At 37.8% G+C, this 26,827-nt stretch overlaps 1 protein-coding gene across 1 annotated transcript in view; it reads left to right on the top strand.

Annotated features, from left to right (window-relative positions):
* Window positions 1-25,956, top strand: part of LOC106130499 (uncharacterized) — a 46,068-nt gene extending 20,112 nt beyond the window's left edge. Inside the window, exons 16-28 of the mRNA XM_060953724.1 lie at window positions 2,067-2,153; window positions 3,132-3,216; window positions 5,181-5,370; window positions 6,744-6,826; window positions 7,293-7,472; window positions 8,298-8,534; window positions 11,635-11,880; window positions 13,287-13,390; window positions 17,471-17,617; window positions 21,980-22,223; window positions 24,381-24,488; window positions 25,120-25,263; window positions 25,759-25,956. Coding sequence (XP_060809707.1) covers window positions 2,067-2,153; window positions 3,132-3,216; window positions 5,181-5,370; window positions 6,744-6,826; window positions 7,293-7,472; window positions 8,298-8,534; window positions 11,635-11,880; window positions 13,287-13,390; window positions 17,471-17,617; window positions 21,980-22,223; window positions 24,381-24,488; window positions 25,120-25,263; window positions 25,759-25,941 — 2,038 coding nt within the window. The 3' untranslated portion in view covers window positions 25,942-25,956. The remainder of the gene's footprint in view (window positions 1-2,066; window positions 2,154-3,131; window positions 3,217-5,180; window positions 5,371-6,743; window positions 6,827-7,292; window positions 7,473-8,297; window positions 8,535-11,634; window positions 11,881-13,286; window positions 13,391-17,470; window positions 17,618-21,979; window positions 22,224-24,380; window positions 24,489-25,119; window positions 25,264-25,758) is intronic.
* The last annotated feature ends 871 nt before the right edge of the window (window positions 25,957-26,827 follow it).

Below are 26,827 nucleotides of genomic sequence, written 5' to 3' on the forward strand. Positions count from 1 at the left end.
AATTTTTTAATGTGTAACATCGGTCCTCTAGTTTGACATAAAAGACTGAAAGGGATTGGGAAAAACAGGAATGACGAGACTGATTATGGAAGAGTTCCACACACCCCACAGATTCCCTCTAGACATGACCTAGCTTAGACGATACGGTAGTCTGTATAGACTCCTGACTTCAATACGTCAAAGCGGAAACGTGTGGGGCTTCAGATTGAAAATGACAGTGTATTTATTAGACTATGGTGCGCCTACCATCGTGACCTGTATGTTCAACCAACTGCTCAATAAAAGATTCTTATGTAGCTCTGATGATGATTTATTGGCAAAGTTAAAAATCTTTTTATGTCAATGAGATGTCAGATGTTACACATAAGCTACTTAATTAAAGTCTCGCTTGATTTGTGATTAATTTTCATTAGTTACAATTGCAGATTTCGACGCATTATGATTATTTTTATATTCATTCTTTCTAATAGTATAGTAAGTAAGTACGTATTGCTATAGTAATTAGAATATCATATGTCTGTATTAATTGCGAACTTGGGTATCTTTGAGTTGTCAATCTCAAAAATTGTTTTGATATCCTTTTTTTATATTGTTAAATTTTTTGTAGCATTTTGACATGCAACATGTGTTTTCATGTGTTGCATAATTCGTTTTTATACCTGCCAAATTTTTTTACATAATGTGCACCCCTAATACAAGTGTTATGATCTCTATGGTATAATAAGGATACATTGTGTAGTTTACTGATCGTCTTGACTGAGAAGATGCTTGCGGTAGGTATTCCGGGGTCTTTTTTAAACAAGTAACTTAAACACTGTTTTTGGGTTTTGGGAAGTAACTATACTCTTTAGTAGGTAAAGTTTACAGAAAAGATTGTGTATGTGAAAGTTGAAATGATTTGAAAAATCTTGGAATATAGGTATGTTTCGAAGTTCTCCTGCAGGCTTCGGGAGTGTTCCATCTAAATCGTATAAAAGGAAGTGTGAACGTTTCAGTCAGCGGTCATCGACAAGTGATCGCTCAATTGTAAAATGTCTTTTAAATCGTTGAGGTATGAAATGCTACATATTACATGAGAAGGTTCTGTTAAATGTGATTTATCATTGAAAACAAACGTTAAAATCATTTACATAATTATTAGGTTCATATTTGTGTTAAGAGTGTGTATTTTCGTATGATGAATTACCTGAAAATTTATATACCGCATCATCTTCTCAAATCACCTAAGATGATGTTTTTCAATGTGACGAGAAATGATGATTATAACAGTTGGTTTAAGTCTTACAGACGTTTGAAAATAACGAAGTTGGTTTTATCAGAGAGACAATGATTAAAAGCGAATGGAAGGCAGTCATTTCTCGCCAGACTGAAAAACTATAGCTTTAGAATTACATGTTTAAATAGTCTTCGCCAAATTTGAGTCTATTCACTTCTATTTAACATCAAATGAGATTTAGCACCTCGGGTCATGAAACCGGGGAATGGGAGTCATCATCCTCACCTACCATGAGAAAGGCCTGGGCTGCGCCGAAGGTTAGTCTTCGGTTACTCCAGGATTGAATTATATGAATGATCCATCGATAGCTGTTGTGTTTGAAAGCCTGAATAGTCATTGCTCTATTTTTACCATCTCTTGAGCTGACGGTAAAGTGACTTCCATCAGAAGAATTAAGAATGAAAGAATGTTTGTTGTGGAATTGTTGCGTGTGTTCCGTTCCATCTTGAAACGTGTAACAGAACAATAGTAAAGGCTGTTTTTCTGAGGTGTGACCCCAGTCATAGGATAAGGGAACTTGTCAAAAAGTCACCCAAGAGAAGGTACATATCGGACTCATAAACTTTTGGCATATTTTGTGAATTTTTAAAGGTTTTTAAGCGTATTATCCATATGCAAAACGATGGTTAAGCCGAAATACGTTATGCAGTTTACAAATTATGCCAATAAAATTTGTGACTCCTCATATGAGTAGGAAGCATGATAGGAGTTGAAGACCAAATTTGGAGCGGATTATATATTTAAGTATACTGTTAATCCATACTATGTATACCTTTGGTGTAATTTGCAGTGTCATATTGTACTTCTCGATTATATACTTATTCGGAACTATGCTGACTTGCTGTTCTAGTATGCCACCTCTGATGTTACCCGCCACGTATGTGAATTTTTTTTTATATAGGTATATATATTACGGGACAAATTACACAGATTGAGTTAGCCTCGAAGAAAGTTCAGAACTTCTGTTACGAGATACTAACTCAACGATACTATATTTTATAATAAATACTTTGATAAACATCTAACAACCCAGACTAATCAGAGAAAGTTCTTATCTCATCATACCCTGACCGGAATTCGAACCCGGGACCTCCGATGTCACAGAAAAGCGTATTACCGCTGCGCCAAAGAGACCGTTTCCCCTATTATTCCCCTATTATTTTCCTGGGCCCTGGGTGCGCATTTTCACCATGATCGGTGGTCGATTCGGCAATGTGCCCGATTAAAATGCGTGTGCAGAAAAAGGCAAAGGTTCGAATCCCGCGTCGGCCACGTACCAATGACTATTTTCGGAGTTATGTAGTATATTTGGTTGAATACAAACCGATGCTCTTACGGTGAGGGAAACATCGTGAGGAAGCCTCTGCTCTTTCAGGCGACTAGATGTGTAACCATGATCGATCCAGTACGGAAATCTTAAGGTCAGATGGGAGTAGGTTCTTCTAAAAGCCTGACTTACCTTAGTCCAGGATCCATAGTCAAAGGCACACCCCGGGCTCCTCTCCAGAGTGGTGAGGATGCAACCGGGACTGAAGTCAGAAGGAGGAAGAAGATATTGTAGACATTTAATACCCAATGTTACTTTTTTGTGTAAGTTACCAATTCTCAAGTGAAAAAAATCTGTACAAAGAGGTTTCAGATATAGTCTCAGGAGACTATCCATATTTTCAGTACATGTGAATTATCACTTATCTCCATCAAAATGCCGTTTCACTGTTTTTTGTTTTGTACGGAAAAAACTTAAAAACAACTAGACCGATTTTGATGAACTGTGGCACAGACACAAAACTTTCAGGAAAAACAAAGGTTACTTAAATGCTCTGGGAAAAGCATAAATATTTGTATGCCATTGCAGAACAACTTCAATGATAGGCCTGGCTCTTATAGCCACTGGTACAGGAGGTGTCAAACCTTGTGTGGCTGCCTTCGGAGGAGACCAGGTATCTGATTGTACATATACATTATGATCACGTCTTTATCCTTTACGGGGTAGACAGAGCCAACAGTCTAGAAAAGACTGATAGGACACGTTCAGCTGTTTGGCTTAATGACAGAATTGAGATTCAAATAGTGACGGGTTGCTAGCCCATCGCCTAAAAGAAGAATCTCAAGTTTCCCTTAGTCGCCTTTTGCGACATCCATGGGAGAGAGATGGAGCGGTCCTATAACCAATGGGTTGACGTCAAATAAATTACTAAAAACTAAGTTTACTGCCGCTTCCAAGGCGTCAGTGCAGAAGAAGCGGTAACAAACTGCACTGCAGCATTTTCTTCGGTATCGTACACCTACTTACAGGCTACGTTCAGCCGTAGGCTTATTGATGGAACTATCATTCAGATAGTGACAGGTCTCCAGCCCATTGCCAAGAGCTAAAATCCCAAAAATTTCTTAACATTATTTGCCGACGCCATGGGGAAGAGATGGAGTGAGATGACCTTTTCTACCTACACGGCATCTTTTATTATATAGCAGTACCCGGTTGACCGAGCTTTGCTCGGTCTACCAGAGATGGCGCTGATATAGTTTCTTAAATTTTTAAAATGTTTATATATCTTGGGAACCGAGCCTTTCTCGAACCTAGGACCTTGATAAACCGATTCCTTGAGCCGAAAAGCCCTTAATCTGTAACTTTCATGAAAATCGTTGGAGCCGTTTCCGATATCCTGATTATATATGTATATACAAGAATTGCTCGTTTAAATATATTAGATTGCAAACAAGGGTATTCATGGGGTTCTGGGACACGATTTTTCGGGGGGAAAAACCCTTCAACTTGTCAAGCCTTTCATTTTAAGTCTATTTAGTTCGACCGATCGCCGTTAGATGGCACCATCAGTTGATAAAGTTGAAACGTTCTTCTGTGAAGGGTTGCCGCCTCTACACTTTTGAATACTATATTTTGGGGTAACAGTACTAAGTATTTGCTTTATGAAAATTCCCGGCACCAATACAAAAAAGAATAGGTCCATTCCATCTCCTTCCTATAGATGTAAAAGGCGACTAAGGGATAGGCTTATAAATTGGGGATTCTTTTTAGGCGATAGGCTAGCAACCTGTCACTATTTGAATTTCAATTCTATCATTAAGCCAAATAGCTGAGCGTGGCCTATCAGTCTTTTCAAGACCGTTGGCTCTGTCTATCCCACAAGGGATATAGACGGGACCCATATGTATGTATGTACAATACGCACTTTTGATTTATTTCGGGCACATTCTAAGCTAATTGGGCACTAATTATATATATGTATGTTCCACTCATATCTCAGTAGGAGCTACCTCACATTGGGGTAATGCGCACGCACTTCTCTGGGATTCTTTCCGTCACTTCAATTTTTACGTTATTAGCTGTGCTCGTGACTTCTTCCGCGTGGAATAGTTATTTTGGGCATCACTGAAGCCCTCAGTGATAAATAATTTTCCCTTCATATTTTCCATTGTTTCTGTGCTTTTTATAGTTGCAGCGTGATGTTATATAGCCTAAAGCTTTCCTCGATTAATGGTCTATTCAACGCAAAAAGATTTTTTTAAATTCGAACCAGTAGTTCTTGAGATCAGCGCGTTCAAACAATAAAATCAATCATAAATAAACGTATAATTTATTGAAGTCACTATCACTTAAATCTAATTATAACTACTACCGCTTCCAAAGCGCATGTGTAGAAGAAGCGGCGGAACAAACTATACTGCAGCATTTTCACCGGACGACAATTTACAAATATAGATCTGTTAAATCTATATCGTGGACGAATGCACATTGTCTACATTAAAGAACATGAATGAATGTAAAACTAATGATTTCAATACAATATAGTGTGATTCTCTCTCAAACTGGCTAACATTTAGACACAAAGTAGGTATTAAGATTTATTTCCTCCACTCAGACCACAAGTCTTCTCCCCCACAGTTCCGTCTCCCCGAGGAGAACCAGCAGTTGCAGCGGTTCTTCTCCACTTTCTACTGCATGGTGAACCTCGGCGGTTTCATGGGGATGATCGTTACGCCAGCGCTGCGCAGGAGTGTCATGTGTTTCGGCGACGACGCTTGTTACGCTCTGGGTTTTGGATTTACTTCTGTTTTGGTGCTGGTTTCTATAAGTGAGTAAATGAAATAGTGATAACGAGAAAGAGATGGAGTGGTCCTATTTTTTAATGCTGGGAACCACACGGCACAGACGGGCAATACAACTAACATTAGTTTTTTGACTGACTGACCAGACTGTTTATTTATGGTCAGATTATAACTCCATCGTAAAAATGTAAACAGCTGAACGTGGCCTATCAGTCTTTTCAAGACTGTTGACTCTGTCTACCCCGCAAGGGATATAGACGTGATTATATGTATGTACCTATGTAAAAATGTATGTTATATGTACCTACTTTCTTTTACGATTTACTACATTTATTCCTGTAATCGGATTTGAATAACTTATGATTAAAATTCGCTACCATATTCCCAAATAACGTTTTAAATCTAAGCCGTAATAACTGTTCATTCCACGCGTTCATTTGAAGTCATAATCCTGTGGGAAACATTGTAGTTAATCCTAAAATATAGTCGGATTGGCCTAGAAAATCTAGGCTAGCTGTTAGCCTCACAAGTCTAGTTTAAAACAAGCTGAAAACCTGATTTTCGCATTCACATTTTGCGGTTGTGTATTTTATAAAACACTTAACGGTCATTAAAAAGTTGTGGTAAATATATATTGAAAACACTCGTTTTTGCGAAAATCCACTCAAACAAAATCGAAAAGAGAAAAAACAGATTTTTAAGTAACAAATTTTGTATAATAGATAGGTAGGTACATACAATACCGTGTGGTTCCCGGCACCAATAAAAAAAATAATAGGGCCACTTCATCTCGTTCCTATGGGTGTCGTAAAAGGTGATTAAGGGATAGGCTTATAAACTTGGGATTATTTTAAGCGATGGGCTTGCAACCTGTCACTATTTGAATCTCAATTCTATCATCAAGCCAAAAATGTGAACGTTCCAGTTGTTCAACCAAAAATGTGGCCTATCAAACTTTTCCAAGACTGTTGGCTCTGTCTACCCCGCAAGGGATATAGACCTGACTATATGAATATATACATGTAATACGTCTTTATCTTCCGGCACAGACGAACCTTAAAAAGACTGAAAAGCCACGTTATTGTGAGATTGAGACAGTCACTGGTTGCTAGTCCATCGCCTAAAAGAAGAAACGCAACAAGCCTATCCTTTGGTCGACTTTTACAATCTGCACAGACTGTCATTTTACTACTTCATAACCTCTTTCTATTCTAAGGTACAAAGAAAACAGACTAATAGAGTCTTGAGAGCGTGCTGCAGTTTTGCTAAGCAATTCAACGTCTGCCGTATTTTGCGTGACGAATTATAGTAATTGATGAAAACTCTATGAAAATCTACACGCCGCTGTTAGGGAAATATTATTGACATTTTAATTTTGTAAACGAACACTAACTTTCAGTTATTTTCGTGCTGGGGAAGCCGTGGTACAGAATAAAGAAGCCGAGAGATAACATCACTTTTCAGTTTATAAGCTGTGCTTGGGTGAGTTATTGTGCAAACATACATATATACGCAATACATTACATATAATCACGTCTATATCCCTTGCGGGGTAGACAGAGCCAACAGTCTTGAAAATAATGATAGGCCGCGTTCAGCTGTTTGGCTCAATGATAGAATTGAGTTTCAAATAATGACAGGGCAGGACTAGTCCATTGCCTAAAAGAAGAATCCCAAGTTTATAAGCCTATTCCTTAGTTTTTTACGACATTCATACATACAATCATGTCTTTATCCTTTACGGGGACGACAGAGCCAACCTTAGACGCCCCTTTTCCCAAAGAGCGTCCAAAATAATATATGCGAAAGTCTGTCTGTATACCCTTTTTACAACCTTCGGACCGAATTTTTGACAAATGTAGATACCTACATATTTATTTTAAATGTTTTCTAAAGTAAGTGAAATGTAAATTTCTTTGTGAAATAAATTTTTTTAACCACATTTCAGTACGCCTTCGTAAAACGTCTCCGCTATAACCCAGTCCCGGACTCTCCTCCGCTCCAACATTGGCTCGACCTCAGCGCTGAGAAGTATGGAGAGAAGCTGATATCTGACATGAAGGTCGTGTTCTCAATACTCTACATGTATTTGCCTGTGCCGATTTTTTGGTCCCTTTTTGATCAGCAGGTGGGGTTTTAATTTATTTTATTTCAGTTCTTTTTTTACTACGCTTTTATTAGCTTGGGTTGTATGTATGTATGTAACGGAATCTTTGAGCTTAATTTTCACTGGTTTCTAAACGTCTGATCAACTTGGAACTTTGCACACGTATCAAGGACCGATGACAATGCAATATTTTGATAAGAGTTTCTCATTATCCTTATTAGTGCTGTAATCTGCTTGAATGCGAACAAGTAGAGGTCTTAGGTGGAACGTATTATGAGCTTTAATAATGCCGTTCAATAAAGGTCTGATAATAAATAGATAATGGGTTACAGGGCCAGTGACATGGAAAATAATTAGTCTTATATACATACTATTATACATAAAATCACGCCTCTTTCCCGGAGGGGTAGGCAGAGACTATCTCTTTCCACTGGCCACGATCTCTGCATAGGTACTTCCTTCCTTTCATATTATTTGTCTTGGCGGTTCGTATTTAAAAAAAAAATTGTGAATTTATTGGAGCGCTGATTCGACCGCATTTTTTGAAATCCGTGCCGTGTGGTTCCCGGCACCAATACAAAAAAGACCACTCCATCTCTTTCCCATGGATGTCGTAAAAGCCGACTAAGGACTAGGCTTATAAACTTGGGATTCTTTTTTTAGGCGATGGGCTAGCAACCTGTCACTATTTGAATCTCAATCCTATCTTAAAGCCAAATAGCTGAACGTGGCCTATCAGTCTTAACAAGACTGTAGGCTCTGTCTACCCCGCAAGGGATATAGACTTATATGTATGTATGTATGTATGTTTATGAAATCCCTGCCCAATAAATTTGTTTCTCACAGGGTTCCCGCTGGACATTCCAAGCTTCACGGCTCCGCAGCGATGTGTTGGGCATCAACCTGATGCCGGATCAGCTCCAAGTGATGAGCCCCGCCATGGTGCTGGTGATGATACCCGTGTGCCCGGGGGGAGCCTGGCCCCTCATCCCGGACATGCCGCCGCTGCACAAGATGTTCGCCGGCGGCATGTTGGCAGCCCTGGCGTTCGTGTCCGCGGGAATCCTCCAAATTGGAATTGAGGTGATGATGATTATTTGTTTTTTTTTTATAATTTAACTAGCGACCCGCCCCGGCTTCGCACGTGCAAAATTTTGTTATTATACATAAAAACCTTCCTCTTGAATCGCTCTACCTGTTACAAAAAACCGCATCAAAATCCGTTGCGTAATTTTAAAGATTTAAGCACACAGACAAACAGACTAAAATAGCGACTTTGTTTTATACTATGTAGTGATAGACTAGCTTGTAATTTCGATACTAGTTTTTAGTCAGGATATCGCTCGTGTGGTAATGCTTTACTCATTCCAGTGAGAAATTTGGGTTGATTCACTTCTTAGTTCGTAAAATCGCTATTTTTTTGTTTGTTTGAACGCGCTAAACTACTAACTACTGGTTCGAATTGAAAAAATCTTTAATAGACCATTTATCGAGGAGAGCTTTAGGCTATATAACATCGCGTTGCAACTATAAGGAACAAAGAAATAATGGAAAATGTGAAAAAAAAACGTGAAAAATTATTCATCCTTGAGAGCTTAATGATGCCCAAAACAACTATTCCACGCGGACGAAGTCGCGGGCACAGCTAGTTATAAATATGTCGAGCAAAGGCGGACTTATCGTATCTATTTATTTGATAATTTCATCTTCCTCTGAACCTTGCCACATTTACCTTCCTATCAACACCGGACGGTCTTTAGCCATTTTGTGGTCAAGCGGGCAGCTTTCTTCAGATCTTTTTGATCGTCGTCACCCAGGTGGAGGCCGGCCTGCCTGGTTCTCGCTCCCTTGTTGGCAGTTTCATTATTTCATTTAATAATTTATAGATATACTGTAATAGTATATCTTAGGTAAGCAGTAAGAATAGAATAGAATAGATTTATGTTCAAAATTGGATATAAGGTATCACTTATTGACGTCACATCACTTAAATCTAATTATAACTACTACCGCTTCCAAAGCGCATGTGTAGAAGAAGCGGCGGAACAAACTACACTGCAGCATTTTCATCGGACGTCAATTTACAAATATATTTAGATCTCTTAAATCTAAATCGTGAACAAATGCTCATTGTCTACATTAAAAAACATGAATGAATGTAGAACTAATTATGTCAATAGGTACGAATATTTCGTCATAGTCAATGTAGGTATATTCATTTTCAGTTCATCATAGTTAATATTCATGTTAGATAATTTTCTGGGAACGAGACGTGATTACATACATATGTTTAAACATACTTACCTACGTATCCTAATATTCTCAACTAGAGCATTATTCAGTTTACATGTGCAGTATTATATTAAATTTATAAAGCAATCTGAAATTTGTGAGCTCGAGCAACGGCTGAGTTCTAAGTTTACATTGCTACACAGAGGACCAACATCGGGTTGCCTGGTACGTGCAAATTTACCCGGAATTGTGGGAAACGCCGCGTGCGAGATGCATCACAAAATTTTGTTTTTATTTTACTTTATATACCTACTAGCTGTTCAATTATATTATCAAACAGATTTTCATTTATATGTTATAGGTATAATGCTGTCGTACAATGATAAATGACTTGGAATTTTAAATTTCGTCATTTATTTGCAGGCAAACTCATGCCTTGAGTTCATTCAAATGACGATAACTTTTTTTTAGTCAACCGATTTTGATGAAGCAAACTTTAAATGTTTTTCTGAGTTAAAACAAAGCAATTGGTGAAAGTTTTAAGTAAATCGGTTCAGTACTTTCGGAGATAAGCGTGATCATTCATACAGACAGAGAGACAAGAAATAAAAAAAAAAAAATTTGCTTTCTATTATTCATTCTATGTGTCCCTCTATTCATTTCAGTCAAAAATACTAAATGTACAGACAAAATATTTTTACTGTTTTATTATATGTATATAGATACGAGTATATTTGGATGCCCTACAGCAAGTTTTACAATCATTAGATTTTAAAATATACATTTAAGAGCCGATTACAAGTATTCACTGATAAAAATAGTTTAAAAGAAAATTCTAGAACGCCGACTACACTAGTTAAAAAAACGAAGCAAATGCTTAAGTACACACATAGGTACCGTAAAAAATTAAAAACTTAAAGAATATCACTACATAGTATAAAACAAAGTCGCTATTTTAGTCTGTTTGTCTGTATGCTTAAATGTTTAAAATTGCGCAACGGATTTTGATGCAGTTTTTTGTAACAGGTAGAGTGATTCAAGAGGAAGGTTTTTATGTATAATTTTTTCTGAATTTTGCACCCGTGCGAAGCCGGGGCGGGTCGCTAGTAAATGTATAAAATGGGAACATGGTCTCTGCTAGTAACTGTAATTTAATTAATTTATTACAATCTATTTCCGCTCTTATCTTTAAGATGTTTGATATCAAAGTGAAAATACATTGAAAACGTTTTTGTTGTTATGTGGTCCACCACATAGGGAAACTCCATGTCAAATCATCAGCCCCAGTAGTTTGGGTTATTGGAGTTATGATGATATTCAACCAATGAGTCTTGATTAAATGGTAAGTGTAATGACGTATGAATCTTACCAGTTAAGGAAATAGCTCATAAGTTGACTAAGAAAATTAATCTATACTAATATTATAAAACTGAAGAGTTTGTTTGTTGGTTTGAAAGCGCTAATCTGAGGAACTACTGGTTTGAATTGAAAAAATATTTTTGCGTTGTATAGACCATTTATCGAGGAAGGCTTTAGGCTATATAACATCACGCTGCAACCATAAGGAGCAAAGAAATAATGGAATATGTGAAAAAAGGGGAAAATTATTCATCCTTGAGGGCTTCAATGATGCCCAAAATGACTATTCCACGCGGACGAAGTCGTGGGCACATACATACATACATAAAATCACGCCTCTTTCCCGGAGGGGTAGGCAGAGACTACCTCTTTCCACTTGCCACGATCTCTGCATATTTCCTTCGCTTCATCCACATTCATAACTCTCTTCATGGAAGCTCGGCGGTTTCGGGTACTTTTGACCTTACCCTTTACCAGGACGTCCTTAATTTGATCAAGATCGTGGGCACAGCTGGTAAATAATAAAATAATATATATATATTAGTCAGTCAATCAGTCAGTGACCTAATACAGCATTAATTTCCTTCCAAAGCGTTCAACCCTACAAGTGCCTGGGCCGGATCAGACCGGCCTCGTGTTCCTCAACACGCTGCCTTGCTACGTGGACATCGACGTCAGGGGCGAAGGCCTGGCCTCCGTGGAGCCCCACGGCACAACGCTGATGACTCCTCTGCCTCATCAACTCCTCACGATCATGGCTAGATGTCCAGTTGATTGCGCCGGCAGAATCATGAGAAGGGAGAGGGTTATGGATGACGTCAGGACCGTGGCGGGAATGGTTTGTTTAATATATCATCATCATCATCATAAAATCACGCCTCTTTCCCGGAGGGGTAGGCAGAGACTACCTCTTTCCACTTGCCACGATCTCTGCATATTTCCTTTGCTTCATCCACATTCATAATATCATGTTTAATATATAATTTTCCGATTCATAATTAAGGCCGTGTGGTTCCCGGCACCATTACAAAAAAGAATAGGACCACTCCATCTCTTTCCCATGGATGTCGTAAAAGGCGACTAAGGGATAGGCTTATAAACTTAGGATTCCTCTTTTAGGCGATGGGCTAGCAACCTGTCACTATTTGAATCTCAGTTCTATCATTAAGCCAAATAGCTGAACGTGGCCATTCAGTCTTTTCAAGACTGTTGGCTCTGTCTACCCCGCAAGGGATATAGACGTGACCATATGTATGTATGTATGTTCATAATTAAGATGGGTTGCACCGTCCTCTGGGTAACCTTTTTTTTTTCTTTTATTATAATGTTTCTCCTCTTGGATTTCAAGGGCCTATACACCCCGGATTTTTGAGAGGCTTGCGTGGGGATTATTATATATATTTTTTTATAACCTCTGCAATGGGGCCAATGAATTTTTAACCATGATCCTTAAATATGGGTTCAGGTATCTCTTCGTAGGAAAAATGGGCATCGTTTCATGTTATTACTAGACTTATTAACACCAAGATGGTGACAACAGTGGGTATTGGGACTCCTCTCTTAAAGAACACTACATGAATAAACGTTAGGATGTAAAAATTTTGTTATCATGAAGTGTGTAACATTATGCGTTTGATGTATGGCGGTACATAGTATTTTTATTTATATTTATTTACTCTGTAATTTTATTTCTTTTTTACATCCAAACATATATATAATCACGTCTATATCCCTTGCGGGGTAGACAGAGCTAGCAGTCTTGAAAAACTGATAGGCCACGTTCAGCTGTTTGGTTTAATGATGGAATTGAGATTTAAATAGTGAACAGGTTGCTAGCCCGTCGCGTAAAAGAAGAATCCCAAGTTTATAAGCCTATCCCTTAGTCGCCTTTTACTACATTCATGGGAAAGAGATGGAGTGAGCTTATTCTTCTTTTTATCGGTGCCGGAAACCTTACATCTAATTTCTAATTCTAAAGTACGCTTGTCTGTGACACCGGAGGTCCCGGGTTCGAATCCCGGCCAGGGCATGATGAGGAAAGAACTTTTTCTGATTGGCCTGGGTCTTGGATGTTTATCTATATAAGTATTTATTATGAAATATAGTATCGTTGGGTTAGTATCTCGTAATACAAGTCTCGAACTCACTTGGAGGCTAACTCAATATGTGTAATTTGTCCTGTATTTGTCCTTTTTATTTATATTTTTTCCTCGCCCTGTATAATTTGAAAACTTCCATTTCCAGTTCATGCCGATCATTATCGGTCAGAATTCTGATGACAAGCTGTCGCTGTATATGATGGACCCTAATCCCTTCGTCAAATCTTTGACCGGGAAACCAAAACTCAAGTGAGTGTCCAACAGAATTTTACAGGTGATTCAATGACGCATTCCACATTGACGCACACACACTAGACAGAGCCAACAGTCTTGAAAAGACTGATAGGCCACGTTCAGCTATTTGGCTTAATGATAGAATTGAGATTCAAATAGTGACAGGTTGCTAGCCCATCGCTTAAAGAATAATCCCAAGTTCCCGGCACCATTACAGTTGCCGCATGACACAAGGAAAAACACTGAAACATAAAATTTAAGTTCAAAAACTAATAGCCGTCTATTGAAAAATGGCACTCGACAATATAAAACGATTTGGTAACGACGTCACAGTAAAGATATACTTTCAGAATTGCAACTAATGTACTTCTTACTTCTTAGTATGTAGATACATACATTCATATGGTCACTTCTATATCCCTTGCAGGGTAGACAGAGCCAACAGTCTTGAAAAGACCGAATGGCCACGTTCAGCTATTTGGCTAAATGATAGAATTGAGATTCAAATAATGACAGGTTGCTAGCCCATCGCCTCAAAAAGAATCTTGTAAGCCTATCTCTTAGTCGCCTCTTACGACAGCCATGGGAAAGAGATGGAGTGGTCCTATTCTTTTTTGTATTGGTGCCGGGAACCACACGGCACTTCTTAGTTCTGGCAGCATAATCATTATGCTGACTGCTCACTGTCCGTCATTGTTCGTGGTACATACATACACATTGCACATTCACCTTTGTTATTATTGTTAATTACCTAGATATATATGTATTACATATATATCTACATATTATGTAACCAAAAAATGCGAATACGTCATGTACCAACGGGGCTAAAGAAGATTAATACTAAAAACTCATCTATATCTATCTTCTTTTGGATAAAATATTTTTGCATGCTTCCGCCGTCTGACTTCGTAAGCCCCTACACGTACACATTCTATGAAACAAGATTCAACATGGCTGCTAACACAACTAACCTACGCATATGTACAAAGAAATTAAAATATATAATATATACGGCTTATGTGGCGCAGCGGTAGTACGCTTGTCTGTGACACCGGAGGTCCCGGGTTCGAATCCAGGTCAGGGAATGATGAGAAAAGAACATTTTCTGATTGGCTTGGATGTTTATCTATATAAGTACTCGTATTTATTATAAAATGTAATATTGTTGAGTTAGTATCTCGTAACACAGGTCTCGAACTTACTTCGAGGCTAACTCAATCTGTGTTATTTGTACCGTATATATTTATTTATTATTTATTTATTTATCGTACGGGAATATGTGGCACACTTTAACCACTCAACCGTTGAGGGTCAAACGTAGAACACTGTTCATGTATCTTTACTATGGCGCTGTAGTCAGATAAAAATTGTTACGACGTTGCACTCGAGTGACTGACAAATTGAAGAACGCGCGAGAGCGACGTCGCGTGATTTCCAAATAACGGTGAAATAAAATAAACATAGTGGAATTTTAAAAATGGCACGCCTCGCGTTTAAAACTATTGCGATTCTGCATAATGCCCTCATGTTTTGATAATATGACGGGTTTATGTGAGAAGTGTGTAAAGTAAAACTTGATGCAGAATTTATGAAAATGGATGTGCTTTGAAACATTTATTAATTAATCGCTTATTCAGTAGAAGTACATTACAAAACGAAATTATTGAGGCCAATTATTAGGTTAAACAATTACCCGTGACAGAAGACTGCATTTAATTTAATTTCTCAGCCAGACAATAACGAGATAGTGAAATCGAGAGTAATTTCAATGAAAAAAAAAATATATAGAATAATTATCGACTTAACATAACAAGTTTATCAAATATTATACAATTTCAGCACATAAATATTGGTAATTCCCGGGTTTTCTCGCAGTATTGGTAACATACAGACGAACACATCGCTTGTCTAAGCTCCACCAAATTTGTAATATACATTTGGCCACCCCGACCAAAAGCTATCTCGCTCGCTTTAAAATTAAATAAGCTTTATATAAGTCGGCGAAGATAACTTTAACGATTTGGAATCATTGCTAAAACTGTTATGGGAATAAGCGGTTTCACCTAGGAACTATTGTTCAGTCTTCTTTTATAGTTTTATTGTTTACAAGCTGTTGCACGCGACTTCGTCCGCGTGAATTTCGAGTTGAATCTACAATAAAGTGAAATAAATCAATATAAGTACCTACTAATCATATGAAATATTAACTTAATTATGTGACCTTACCGAGTAAATTGTTTTTGACCAATAAAGTAGACTAACAAACCGAAAATCTTTTTACGTGTGAATAAGTTTTTCTGTTCTTTAATAGTTTTTGTTGTTTATATGTACCCGTCTGACCTCCGCAACTTTGAAGGAGCTACCTAACCCATACAACATTAAAGTTACACATCAAATTGTCTAAATGTGCAGGTTTCCTCGCGATATTTTCTCTCATCGTTCCTAATAAACAAGTCTCCAGTTTTCTTGAAATTACTCGAACATTCAAGCACTATTCATATACTACAAGAACACGATAAAACCTCTTAGCCCCTTCCATTTTTGATGCAACGGAAAACTTTAAAAGTAAAGAAAAATAATCAATTCAAAGCGAAGACTGAAATATGAAACGTTTCCAGCGTCGGGAATAGAAGTCTAATTGCGAAATTGCAATACTGTTCCACGGCTCAGAAAATATTTTCCGCTCTATTGAAATTGAATCTAAGTTTAAATTTTCAGTTGCCTCCTTTTGATGTAACTCCGTGCCGTCTCTTTAAAATCTTATTACGGGAAAATCCTCTTTTGCCGTGTCTATTATTGGAGTCTCGCAACTCGACTCGAAAACAAAACGTATAAAACACGTAGTTACGTACGATGTTGTTCAACTTTGCCGTTTTCAAGGAAATTGTTAGATCTTAGAGTGTGTTTACCGGTTCGTGTTTCTCAGAAATTGCATATGGAAATAAGTTACAATTCACAAGGAATGAGGAATTTAAATTGGAGGAGTCTAGAAGAATAAGGAACTTACCGTCATAAAATCGTTTGATGTTCAGATTCAACTGACGTACTTTTGTAGTAATATTCTTATGCTAAGGCCAGTGAACAAGAAAATAGTTACTTACATCTTAATTTATAAAGCCTTTAGCAAAATAAATATGATTAACTTCGCAAATAGAAAACAAATCATTATAAATGCCTTTTATTATTGGTGCCGGGAACTACACGGCAAATAAGAATAGGACGACTCCATCTCGTTCCCATGTATGTCGTAAAAGGCGACACAGGCTTAAAAACTTGGGATTCTTATTTTAGGGGATGGGCTAGCAACCTGCTACTATTTGAATCTCAAATCTATCCTAAAGCCAAACAGCTAAACGTGGCCTATCAGTCTTTTCAAGACTGTTGGCTCTGTCTACCCCGCAAGGGATAAAGACTTAATTATACATGTATATATATGTATAATTATAAATTTTTTGATTTTTTTGCTAACTTTTGCTTGCAATTAATCCAAATATCACATTTATAAATGTTTCCTAACCGACTAACTTAGTTCTCGTGAAATGGACAACCAAATCTGAATAAAGGGTGATAAGATCTTAATTGATGCCTTGTTAGTCCGTCAGAGGTTATCCGTAACAGCCGCAGTAGGGACGTAATGAAACCGGAATGAAATCGGAGTTAAGCTAACCATTGTACTGAAATACCTTGTTATTTTCATAAATGATGCATTTAAATTAGGCATAAGCTAAGAAAGTCTGTGCCGATAACATACATTTTACACATTTTTCAAATGTGCAATACGCAATTGAGTCTAATACCTATACATATATTGAAATTCATTCATTCATTCATATAATGCCGTGTGGTACCCGGCACCAATAAAAAAAAAAGAATTCCCATGGATGTCGTAAAAGGCGACTAAGGTATAAGCTTACAAACTTGGGATTCTTTTTTTTTAGGCGATGGGCTAGCAACCTGTCACTATTTGAATCTCAATTCTATCACTAAGCCAACAGCTGAGCGTGGCCTATCAGTCTGTTCAAGACTGTTAGCTCTGTCTACCCCGCAAGGGATATAGACGTGGCCATATGTACGTATGTATGTATATTTTAGGGTGGTGTACATCGGCGAGACTGGTCCAAACAAAAATGTGTCGATAGCCATAGAAACTGAGAAGAGGCTTAGCAACATATACTATGTGTCCAATTCACCCATAGAGAACATCGGAGAATCTGCATATATGTGTCTACAGCCTGGCAAGTAAGTACTTTATATAATACTACTAGATAGATATATAGACTCTTTATTGCACCATAAGAAAAATAAAAACAGAAAAAAAACACAGGTAATAAACATAGGTACAAAGGCGGACTTATCGCTAAAGCAATCTCTTCCAGTCAACCCTAGGGTGGGAGGAAATTGAAATAGAAAGTATAAATGTACCTCAACCCAATATAAATACAACATTGAAATATACCTACTACATAAATAAATAAGGAACAGCGTGATAAGGGAATGTTGTGATGTGAAAGAAGATGTAGTTAGAGGAATAGAAAAAGATGGTTCGGTCATGTGGAGAGGATGAATGAAAACAGGTTGACTAAGCAGATATACATGAAGGGTGTGGAGGGAAAGGTCGGAGTGGGAAGACCTAGACGAACGTATCTTGATCAAATTAATGACGTCCTGGTAAAGGGTCAGGTCAAAAGTACACGAAACCGCCGAGCTTGCATGAAGAGAGTTATGAATGTGGATGAAGCGAAGGAAGTATGCAGAGATCGTGGCAAGTGGAATGTGGTATGTAGTCTCTGCCTTGTTAGAATAGAATAGATTTATTTTCAAAATTGGATACAAGGTATCACTAATTGACAAGTGGAAAGAGGTAGTCTCTGCCTACCCCTCCGGGAAAGAGGCGTGATTTTATGTATGTATGTATGTATAAATAAATAGCGGATTCGAGCCCGGGACCTCTGGTGTCACAGACAAGCGTAGGTACTACCACTGCGCCACAGAGGCCGTCAAAGTTCGATTATTAGTCCAGTTGACTGGAATAAGGTAACTTTTGGTTCAGTTAGTCTCAATTCTATCGTTAAGCCAAACAGTTGATCGTGGCCTTTCAGTTTTTGAAGATTGTTGGCTCTGTCTACCCCGCAAGGGATATATACGTGACTATATGTACGTACATATGTTGCTTGGGTCAGTTGATAAAAATCACTGAACATATGAAACTGTAAATGCGGTAGTTCTCCAAAAATAATAGTAATTTCAATAAAAAAAATAACACAGAAATACTACAATTAACATACTGGTTTTTAATAAAAAAGTAAATAAAAAGTATAAAGTAAAAGTTTTACCGATTTTAAAATTTAAAAAGGAATGTATACCGACTTAATTCTGATGTATAATCGAAATAGAATTCTAGTATAATTTCCCCAATGTTTGGTAAATTCTAAGAGAGTGACAACACCGATGGAGCGACAAAGGGAATCTCCACGTGTAGGGCAATACTAAAGCCTACTTACTACCTACCTACCTTATTCTTAACCGCATTTATTTCCTGGCGGTTATTTTTTGTACAGCTATTTTTCTCTTTCGATAAAAATAGAATCTACAGGAACTTCTTACGTGATAATAATATTTATTAACAAAAAAGTAAGTTTGTTTGTTAGTTCTTACAAATTATTCACTGAACGCGTCTTCTTGAAATTTGTAGGTATAACTATATAAGATGTCCCGGCAAACGTTGTTTTGCCATATAAATAATTTTTAAGTAATTTATAGTTTAAAAAAAACATGGTAAGAGTGGACAACCCTTATAACTAAGGGGTATGCTCACAAAATTTCATGAGAATCGGTCAAGCCGTTTCGGAGGAGTACGGGAACGAACATTGTGACATGAGAATTTTATATATAAGATTCATTTTGTAAGTACTTATTCGAAATTTCGTGTTAAAAGTGGCCGAAGGGTTGCGTATATGAATATAATTAGAACTCTAGAGTAAAAACATTAATTCGGATCTCGCGTGAAGATTGCGCTAAATTGGCGCGGCCGAAGCTGCAGGTAAAAGTTAGTATCTTATAAACCACACCCACTCTGGAGGTCTCAAAATACACGTCCTTATTCTTATACGAGCGGACACCCACGACTTTGTAGGAAGTACCTACAGTTACAAAGTTAGTTATTCCTACAGAAGATAGAAGGAGAAAAGAGGAGAGAAACAATCAGTTTAAAATCACTATATTATTCAACGTAAAATAAAAATATTTTACAATAAAAATTATATCTCTGACATTTTTTCTGACTAAACAAAATTCATGGCAACCGTTGCTATGGCGTACGAGAAGGTTGCCTACAATATTATAGGTAGCTAAGCTGGACAATCTAGCGTTCCAGCGTTCAAATAATTTAAAGCCAATACTTGCCCAGGCTTAATAGCTATATAACAAAAAAGTTTTATTCAAATCCGTCTTAGTGATTCCGGAGATAGTTAGTTAGGAGTTAGTTAGTACTAGCGTGTACAAACAAACAGACAAATAATGTCTCTTTTTTTTTCAAATTCTAACATATAAATCACGCCTGTTTCCCTGAGTAGTGGGCAGAGACTACACTTCCTTCCACTTGCCACGATCCCTGCATACTTCTTTCGCGTCATCCACATTCGTAACTCTCTTCATGCAATCTCGTCGGTTTCGAATTCAAATTCTTACTACTATTTCTAAATTGTAGTAAAATTGTAACAGGTCATTTACAATTTAACAATTATTGATATGGATGAATTAAATTTAATTAATTATACGTAGGTACGTAATTTTCACAAATTCAAAAGCTCAAATTCCATCCTTCAAATTAAGGTTACGCGACACGTAATAAGCCCCGGTGAAAACCAATTTGAATCAATTATTGGGCTCAGATATCAATAATTAAAAGGGAGTCCGACTCCTGGATTTATTGGTAAACTAATTAATATCAGTGCTAAGTAATTAAACTCGGCGAACTGTGAACTTTGCTCTGCAAATACCTATACAATGATACTTCCCGAGATAACTCTTGTATTGGAGTTATCCGAGTGGATTTCTTGGTAATTTGTGTTTGCAAATTCCCTTTAATCTCAACAGTGTTGTATTTTTTCAAGCGTTGTAAGTAATGGAACAAGCCGGGTTCAAAGAAGCGGGAAGTTTTCAATTTGAGGCTGTATTTTTTTTTCGTAATAGCTAAAGGAGTGTGCTGGAATCGTGGCAAGTAGAAAGTCTCTGCCTACCCCCACGGAAAGGTGATTTTAAGTATGTATGTATGTATGATGTAGATATTTAAGGTGAAAACAAACAGGTCATAATCGCGCAGGCAGCTTTTTTGCGTAGCGTATTGCTATTGCAATACCTAAAGCGCGGGTCAAAAAATTAATTTATTTATTAGTTTTTCATTTAGAATAATTATTTTTAAATAATATTAGTAGATGTAATAACACTAAAGTTACGTTTTGTTTACTGTACGTAAATAATATTCACAATTTAATATGTTCATTGAGTATAATATTTGTGGCAAATTCCTTAAATATGTATGAAGAGAGTTATGAATGTGGATGAAGCAAAGGAAGTATGCAGGGATCGTGGCAAGTGGAAAGAGGTAGTCTCTGCCTACCCCTCCGGGAAAGAGGCGTGAGTTTATGTATGTATGTATGTATGTATGCAATCAGTTGGGCTGGAATTTCAAATGACTGTATACATATAGGATGTGCCGTGTGGTTTCCGGCAGTTTGGAATAAAACCAATCCGTATCTTTCCCATGGATGTAGTAAAAGGCGACTAAGGAATAGGCTTATAAACTTGGGATCCCTTTTGTAGGCGATTGGCTAGCGATGTGTCAATATTTTAATCTCAATTCCGTTATGAAGCCATACAGCTACAAGGTGGCCTTTCAGTCTTTTAGAGACTTTTGGCTGTGTCTCTCCCGCAAGGGATAAAGACGTGACGATATGTATGTGTATATTTTGTATCAGTTATTACCTAGATTATTCTAATAACTTTATTCCTATTAGCGTGACGCCTAGCAACTAGCGAGATAAAACAATGTAATTATGAGATAAGTCCTTTGAGAAGTAATTGTTAATTTTCTTAATGATTCCTCCAGGTTTATTTAACAAAAGGGTAATGTCTATTCGGTCAGAATTTGTGTCGAAATTTGACTTTTATTATCTTGAGATATCTTGTTTGTTTTATTTTTATTATTATAAGTGGGAATTTTTATGTAAGTGGACATTAATACTTACAAAATAGAGTTAATAAATGATAGATATTCTCGAACAACCTATATTTTGTAAGTAGGTTAAGTTTTCAAATTCGGATTCTTTATTTTATATTTGTTAGTATGGGACACTCACTTCAACATACACTCAATAATTATCATTTCTTTTGGTATTGTCAGTGCAGAAGAAGCGGTAACAAACTGCATTGCAGCAACCAATGTTGTTAAACCATACGTTTTGACAATTATTAAGCGATATATAATACGATATGTAATGAATAAAAATTTTGAATTTGAATTTGAGCTCTGTCTACCCCGCAAGGGATATAGACGTGATTATATTTATATGTATGTATGTTGACTTCTCATGGGGTTTTCAGGTTCCGCTGGTACGCAACCAGCGCCTCCGACGAGATCTCAGGGTCTGGAGAAGGCCACCTCCTCGCTGGTGGAGTGTACGTTCTGTCTATCAGGGAGCGCCTGGGGAGGCTGGACGATGCCGTTCTCCATGCCCCCAACGCCCCGAACGAGCTAAATCTAGCCTGGATAGTGCCACAGTACTTTTTGGTCTCGGTGGCTGAGATTATGTTTGCTGTAGCTGGGTTGGAGTTTTCTTTCACTCAGGTAAGTTGACCGTTGTTGAAGAAAATGATGCAGTGCTGTTTGTTACCGCTTCGTTTGAACTGGCGCTTTGGAAGCGGCCGTAAACTTGGTTTGAATAGTGTCGGTTAAATTTCAATACCGTCTCCTAATATTGCATCAAAATCGGTTCAGCGGAACGTGAGGTAATCGCGGAGAAAACATACATGCATACAGGTTTAACTGAGAACCACGTTTTTTTAATGCGGTTATAATGTAGTGAAATTCACACTTTTTACTGCCGCTTCCAAAGCCTCAGTGCAAAAGAAGCAGTAATAAACTGCACTGCAGCATTTTCTTCAACGTCAACTTCACAATTATCCAAACTTAGAATAGAAATGTTGACGAGATTAAACATTTTTACGATTAATTGATTTACACGAAATTTAAAACGATTACATTATATATATGTATAAAAAATGGTTTTAATTATCTATACTGATATTATAAAGCTGAAGAGTTATTTTGTTTGTTTGTTTGACGCGCAAATCTCAGAAACTACTGGTTCGAATTGAAAAATTCTTATTGCTTAGTAGACCATTTATCGAGGAAGGTTTTAGGCTATATAAAATCACGCTGCAACTATAAGGAGCGAAGAAATAATGGAAAATGTGAAAAACACGGGGAAAATCATCCTTGAGGGCTTCAATGATGCCCAAAATAACTATTCCACGAAGTCGCGGGCACAGCTAGTATAACGTAAGAGGATTAAAGGAATGCTATCACTTAATCCAAATTGAAATGTAGTCGATGTATTTGTGAATTTATAATTGTTACTTCATTAACGAAATGGATTTTAATTGGACCGTGAGATGATTTATAATTATTTGTATTTTGAATGATGCGTGTTAATTGAAATCTGATCCTTTAGCGTTAATGAGAGTCGCATGATTACGCGGTTTCCAAATATGTATTTGTAATATACTGAAATCAACTTATAGGTACGGTAATCCTTCTTACATACATAGGTACCTACATATGGTCACGTCTATATCCCTTGCGGGGTAGACAGAGCCAACAGTCTTGAATAGACCGATAGGCCACGTTCAGCTATTTGACTTAATGATAGAATTGAAATTCAAATAGTGACAGGTTGCTAGCCCATCGCCTAAAAGAAGGATCCCAAGTTTGTAAGCCCATCCCTTAGTCGCCTTTTACGACATCCATGGGAAAGAGATGGAGTGGTCCTATTCTTTTTTGTACTGGTGCCGGGAACCACACGACACAAAATATAACGAAATATTATTTCCTATAAAACAGACACACCAACTTAGTCAACGTATAAGAGAACTTTGTGAACTACTGAACCCCAAAAACTGGTCCACTGCCAACGATGATTGGTCATTTCCCAAATACGAGACTCAAATATGTACTTAATGAAAACTGATCATTTCGGTCGCAACATGGGCGGTCTGGTTAATTTCCTAGTTCAATATTTGACCGTTAGCCTGCGATTCGAGCTGGATTCCCATCATAGTTTCCTTCGTTTACGTACAGACTAGCTTTTGATCACTGCTTTGTTAGTAATACGGGGTTGAATACATTTGTATTGAAATCAATTATGTAGTTTTATATTTAATCATGTGTTTTAATGTAGACAATGTGCATTCGTTCACCATTTAGATTTAAGAGATCTATGTATACCTATTTGTAAATTGACGTCCGGTGAAAATGCTGCAGTGAAGTTTGTTCCGCCGTTTCTTCTACACACATGCGCTTTGGAAGCGGTAGTAGTTATAATTAGATTTAAGTGATGTGACGTCAATAAGTGATACCTTGTATCCAATTTGAAAAATAAATCTATTCTATTCTAACAAGGCAGAGACTACATACCACATTCCACTTGCCACGATCTCTGCTTACTTCCTTCGCTGCATCCACATTCATAACTCTCTTCATGCAAGCTCGACGGTTTCGGGTACTTTTGACCTGACCCTTTACCAGGACGTCCTTAATTTGATCAAGATACGTTCGTCTAGGCCTTCCCACTCCGACCTTTCCCTCCACACTCTCCTTGTATATATGATACCTAGTGATACCTTGTGTCCAATTTTGAAAAATAAATCTATTCTATTCTAACAAGGGGTGTAGCATTATAATTTGAATTTTGACTTAATTTCTTTGTTGTATCTATACCGCCAGGCGCCAAAAAGTATGAAAACTATAACAATTGCCGCTTGGTACGTTTCCGTGGCTTTCGGCAACTTGATCGTGATACTTGTGGCCCAGACTAAGGTGTTCCACTCTAGGGTGAGTTTATTTATACTACATACATACATATAGTCATGTCTGACGTGACAGAGCCAACAGTAAGTACTGAAATACTGAAAAGCCACGGTCAGTTGCACGGCTTTATGATAGAATTGAGATTCAAATAGGTTGCTGGCCCGTCGTCTTAAAGAAGAATCCCAAGTTTATAAGCCTGTCCCTTAGTCGCCTTTTAAGACATCCATGGGAAAGAGATGGAGTGGTCCTATTCTTTTTTGTATTGGTGCCGGGAACCACACGGCACTGCCGTTCAAAAAGAAAAGAAGTTATAGATCTCAATTCTATCATTAAGCCAAATAGCTGAACGTGGCCGATTAATCTTCAAGACTGTTGGCTCTGTCTACCCCACAAGGGATATAGACGTGACCATATGTATGTATGTATAACTTCTTTTTTATGCCTTTAGTCTTAGTTGCATCCTCAGACTTCCAGAGACTGGGGTATGCCTTTGACCATGTATCCCGGGGTGTGTCAGGTTTTTATACGAAGCTACTCCTATCTGTCCTTTGCAGGGAAGCCTATTGGATCGATCATGGTTACACATCCAGTTGCCTGAATGTGCAGGTTTCCTCACGATGTTTTCCCCTTACCGTAATAATTTTAATGACACCAGGCTACGGAATACTTCGTGTACGCCGCGGTGCTAGCGGCCGCTATGCTGGTCTTCCTGCGAATGGCCCAGGGTTACGAGTGCCACAGCATCGAGGGTGACGGCTCCTCCACTGAGAGCAGGCCGCTGTTGCTCCACAAGTCCAGGGCGAGTGTTGTTGCCTTAAGAGTTGTTAGTTTAAGAGTGACCTTTGAGCCCAGAAAATGTCAGATTTCACCAGCGCGTGTCACACCTGTCGCAGCGATTCCGCTAATTTAATTCAGATTTAATCATCGCACAAAACAGTCAGTTAAAAATATGGGCGGTAAACTACATATATACATACATATAATCACGTAAAGGGTCAGGTCAAAAGTACCCGAAACCGCCGAGCTTGCATGAATAGAGTTATGAATGTGGATGAAGCGAAGGAAGTATGCAGAGATCGTGGCAAGTGGGAGGAGGTAGTCTCTGCCTACCCCTCCGGGAAAGAGGCGTGATTTTATGTATGTATATAATCACGTCTATATCCCTTGCGGGGTGGACAGATCCAACAGTCAAAAGGCCACATTCAGCTGTTTGGCTCAACGATAGAATTGACATTCAAATAGATTGAGATTTGAATTCATGTTCATTACATTAAAAAAAAATCTTTTCTAACAGGTGATATCAGTCCATTCCCTGTCAAACGCGACACACGCCTACTCTCGTGATGTGGCAAGTGACGGGTCTTTCCTGGGCGTCATGGAGACAGCCAAGTCCGCTCTATGGCCGACCAGGGCATATGTCCATTTAGCCACACCAAGCACAAGCGATAATCTAGCAACAACGCTGGCGAAAGAATGATTTTTGATTCATTGCAATCGGGATAATGTGAAACATACATACATACATATACATATAATCACGTGTATATTGCCTTACGGGGTAGACAGTGACAACGGTCTTGCAAAGACTGATATGAAACACTCTAGCTGTGCCCGCAACTTTGTCCGCGTTGAATAGTTATTTTGAACGCGCTAATCTCAGGTACTACTGGTTCTAATTGAAAAATTATTATTGTGTTGAATAGACCATTTATCGAGGACGGCTTTAGGCTATATAACATCACGCTGCAACTATAAGGAGCGAAGAATTAATGGATAATGTGAAAAAAAACTGGGGAAAATTATTCATCCTTGAGGGCTTCAAAAATGCCCAAAATAACTATTCCACGCGGACGAATTCGCGGGCACAGCTAGTTAATTAATACTTAGATTGTTTCATAGCATTAAGCGTTACCACATTATTTAATCTGTTACAATATTTGATATGGTATAATAATCTGTACGCGACTTTAGTTATTGGAAACGTTAAACTGGCCAACCAACAGTGACCAATCAATTAAGACCCGTGCTGGTGGGCGCCGAGTTCGCAAAACTAGTCCTCGTGTGAAACCAACTTGGACTACAGAATTTGCATTTCCGATATCTGCCTTTATTAACCAACTAGCTGTGCCCGCGACTTCGTCCGCGTGGCATAGTTAGTTTGGGCATCATTGGATGAATAATTTTCCCCTTTTTTTCACATATTCCATTATTTCTTTGCTCCTTATAGTTGCAACGTGATGTTGTATAGCCTAAAGCCTTTCTCGATAAATGGTCTATTCAATACAAATAATTTTTCAATTCGATCCAGTAGTTAGATTAGCGCGTTCAAACAAACAAACTCCTCGTAATTATAATATTAGTAT

This window comes from Amyelois transitella, chromosome Z (assembly GCF_032362555.1).
Source record: "Amyelois transitella isolate CPQ chromosome Z, ilAmyTran1.1, whole genome shotgun sequence".
Classification (NCBI taxonomy): domain Eukaryota; kingdom Metazoa; phylum Arthropoda; class Insecta; order Lepidoptera; family Pyralidae; genus Amyelois; species Amyelois transitella.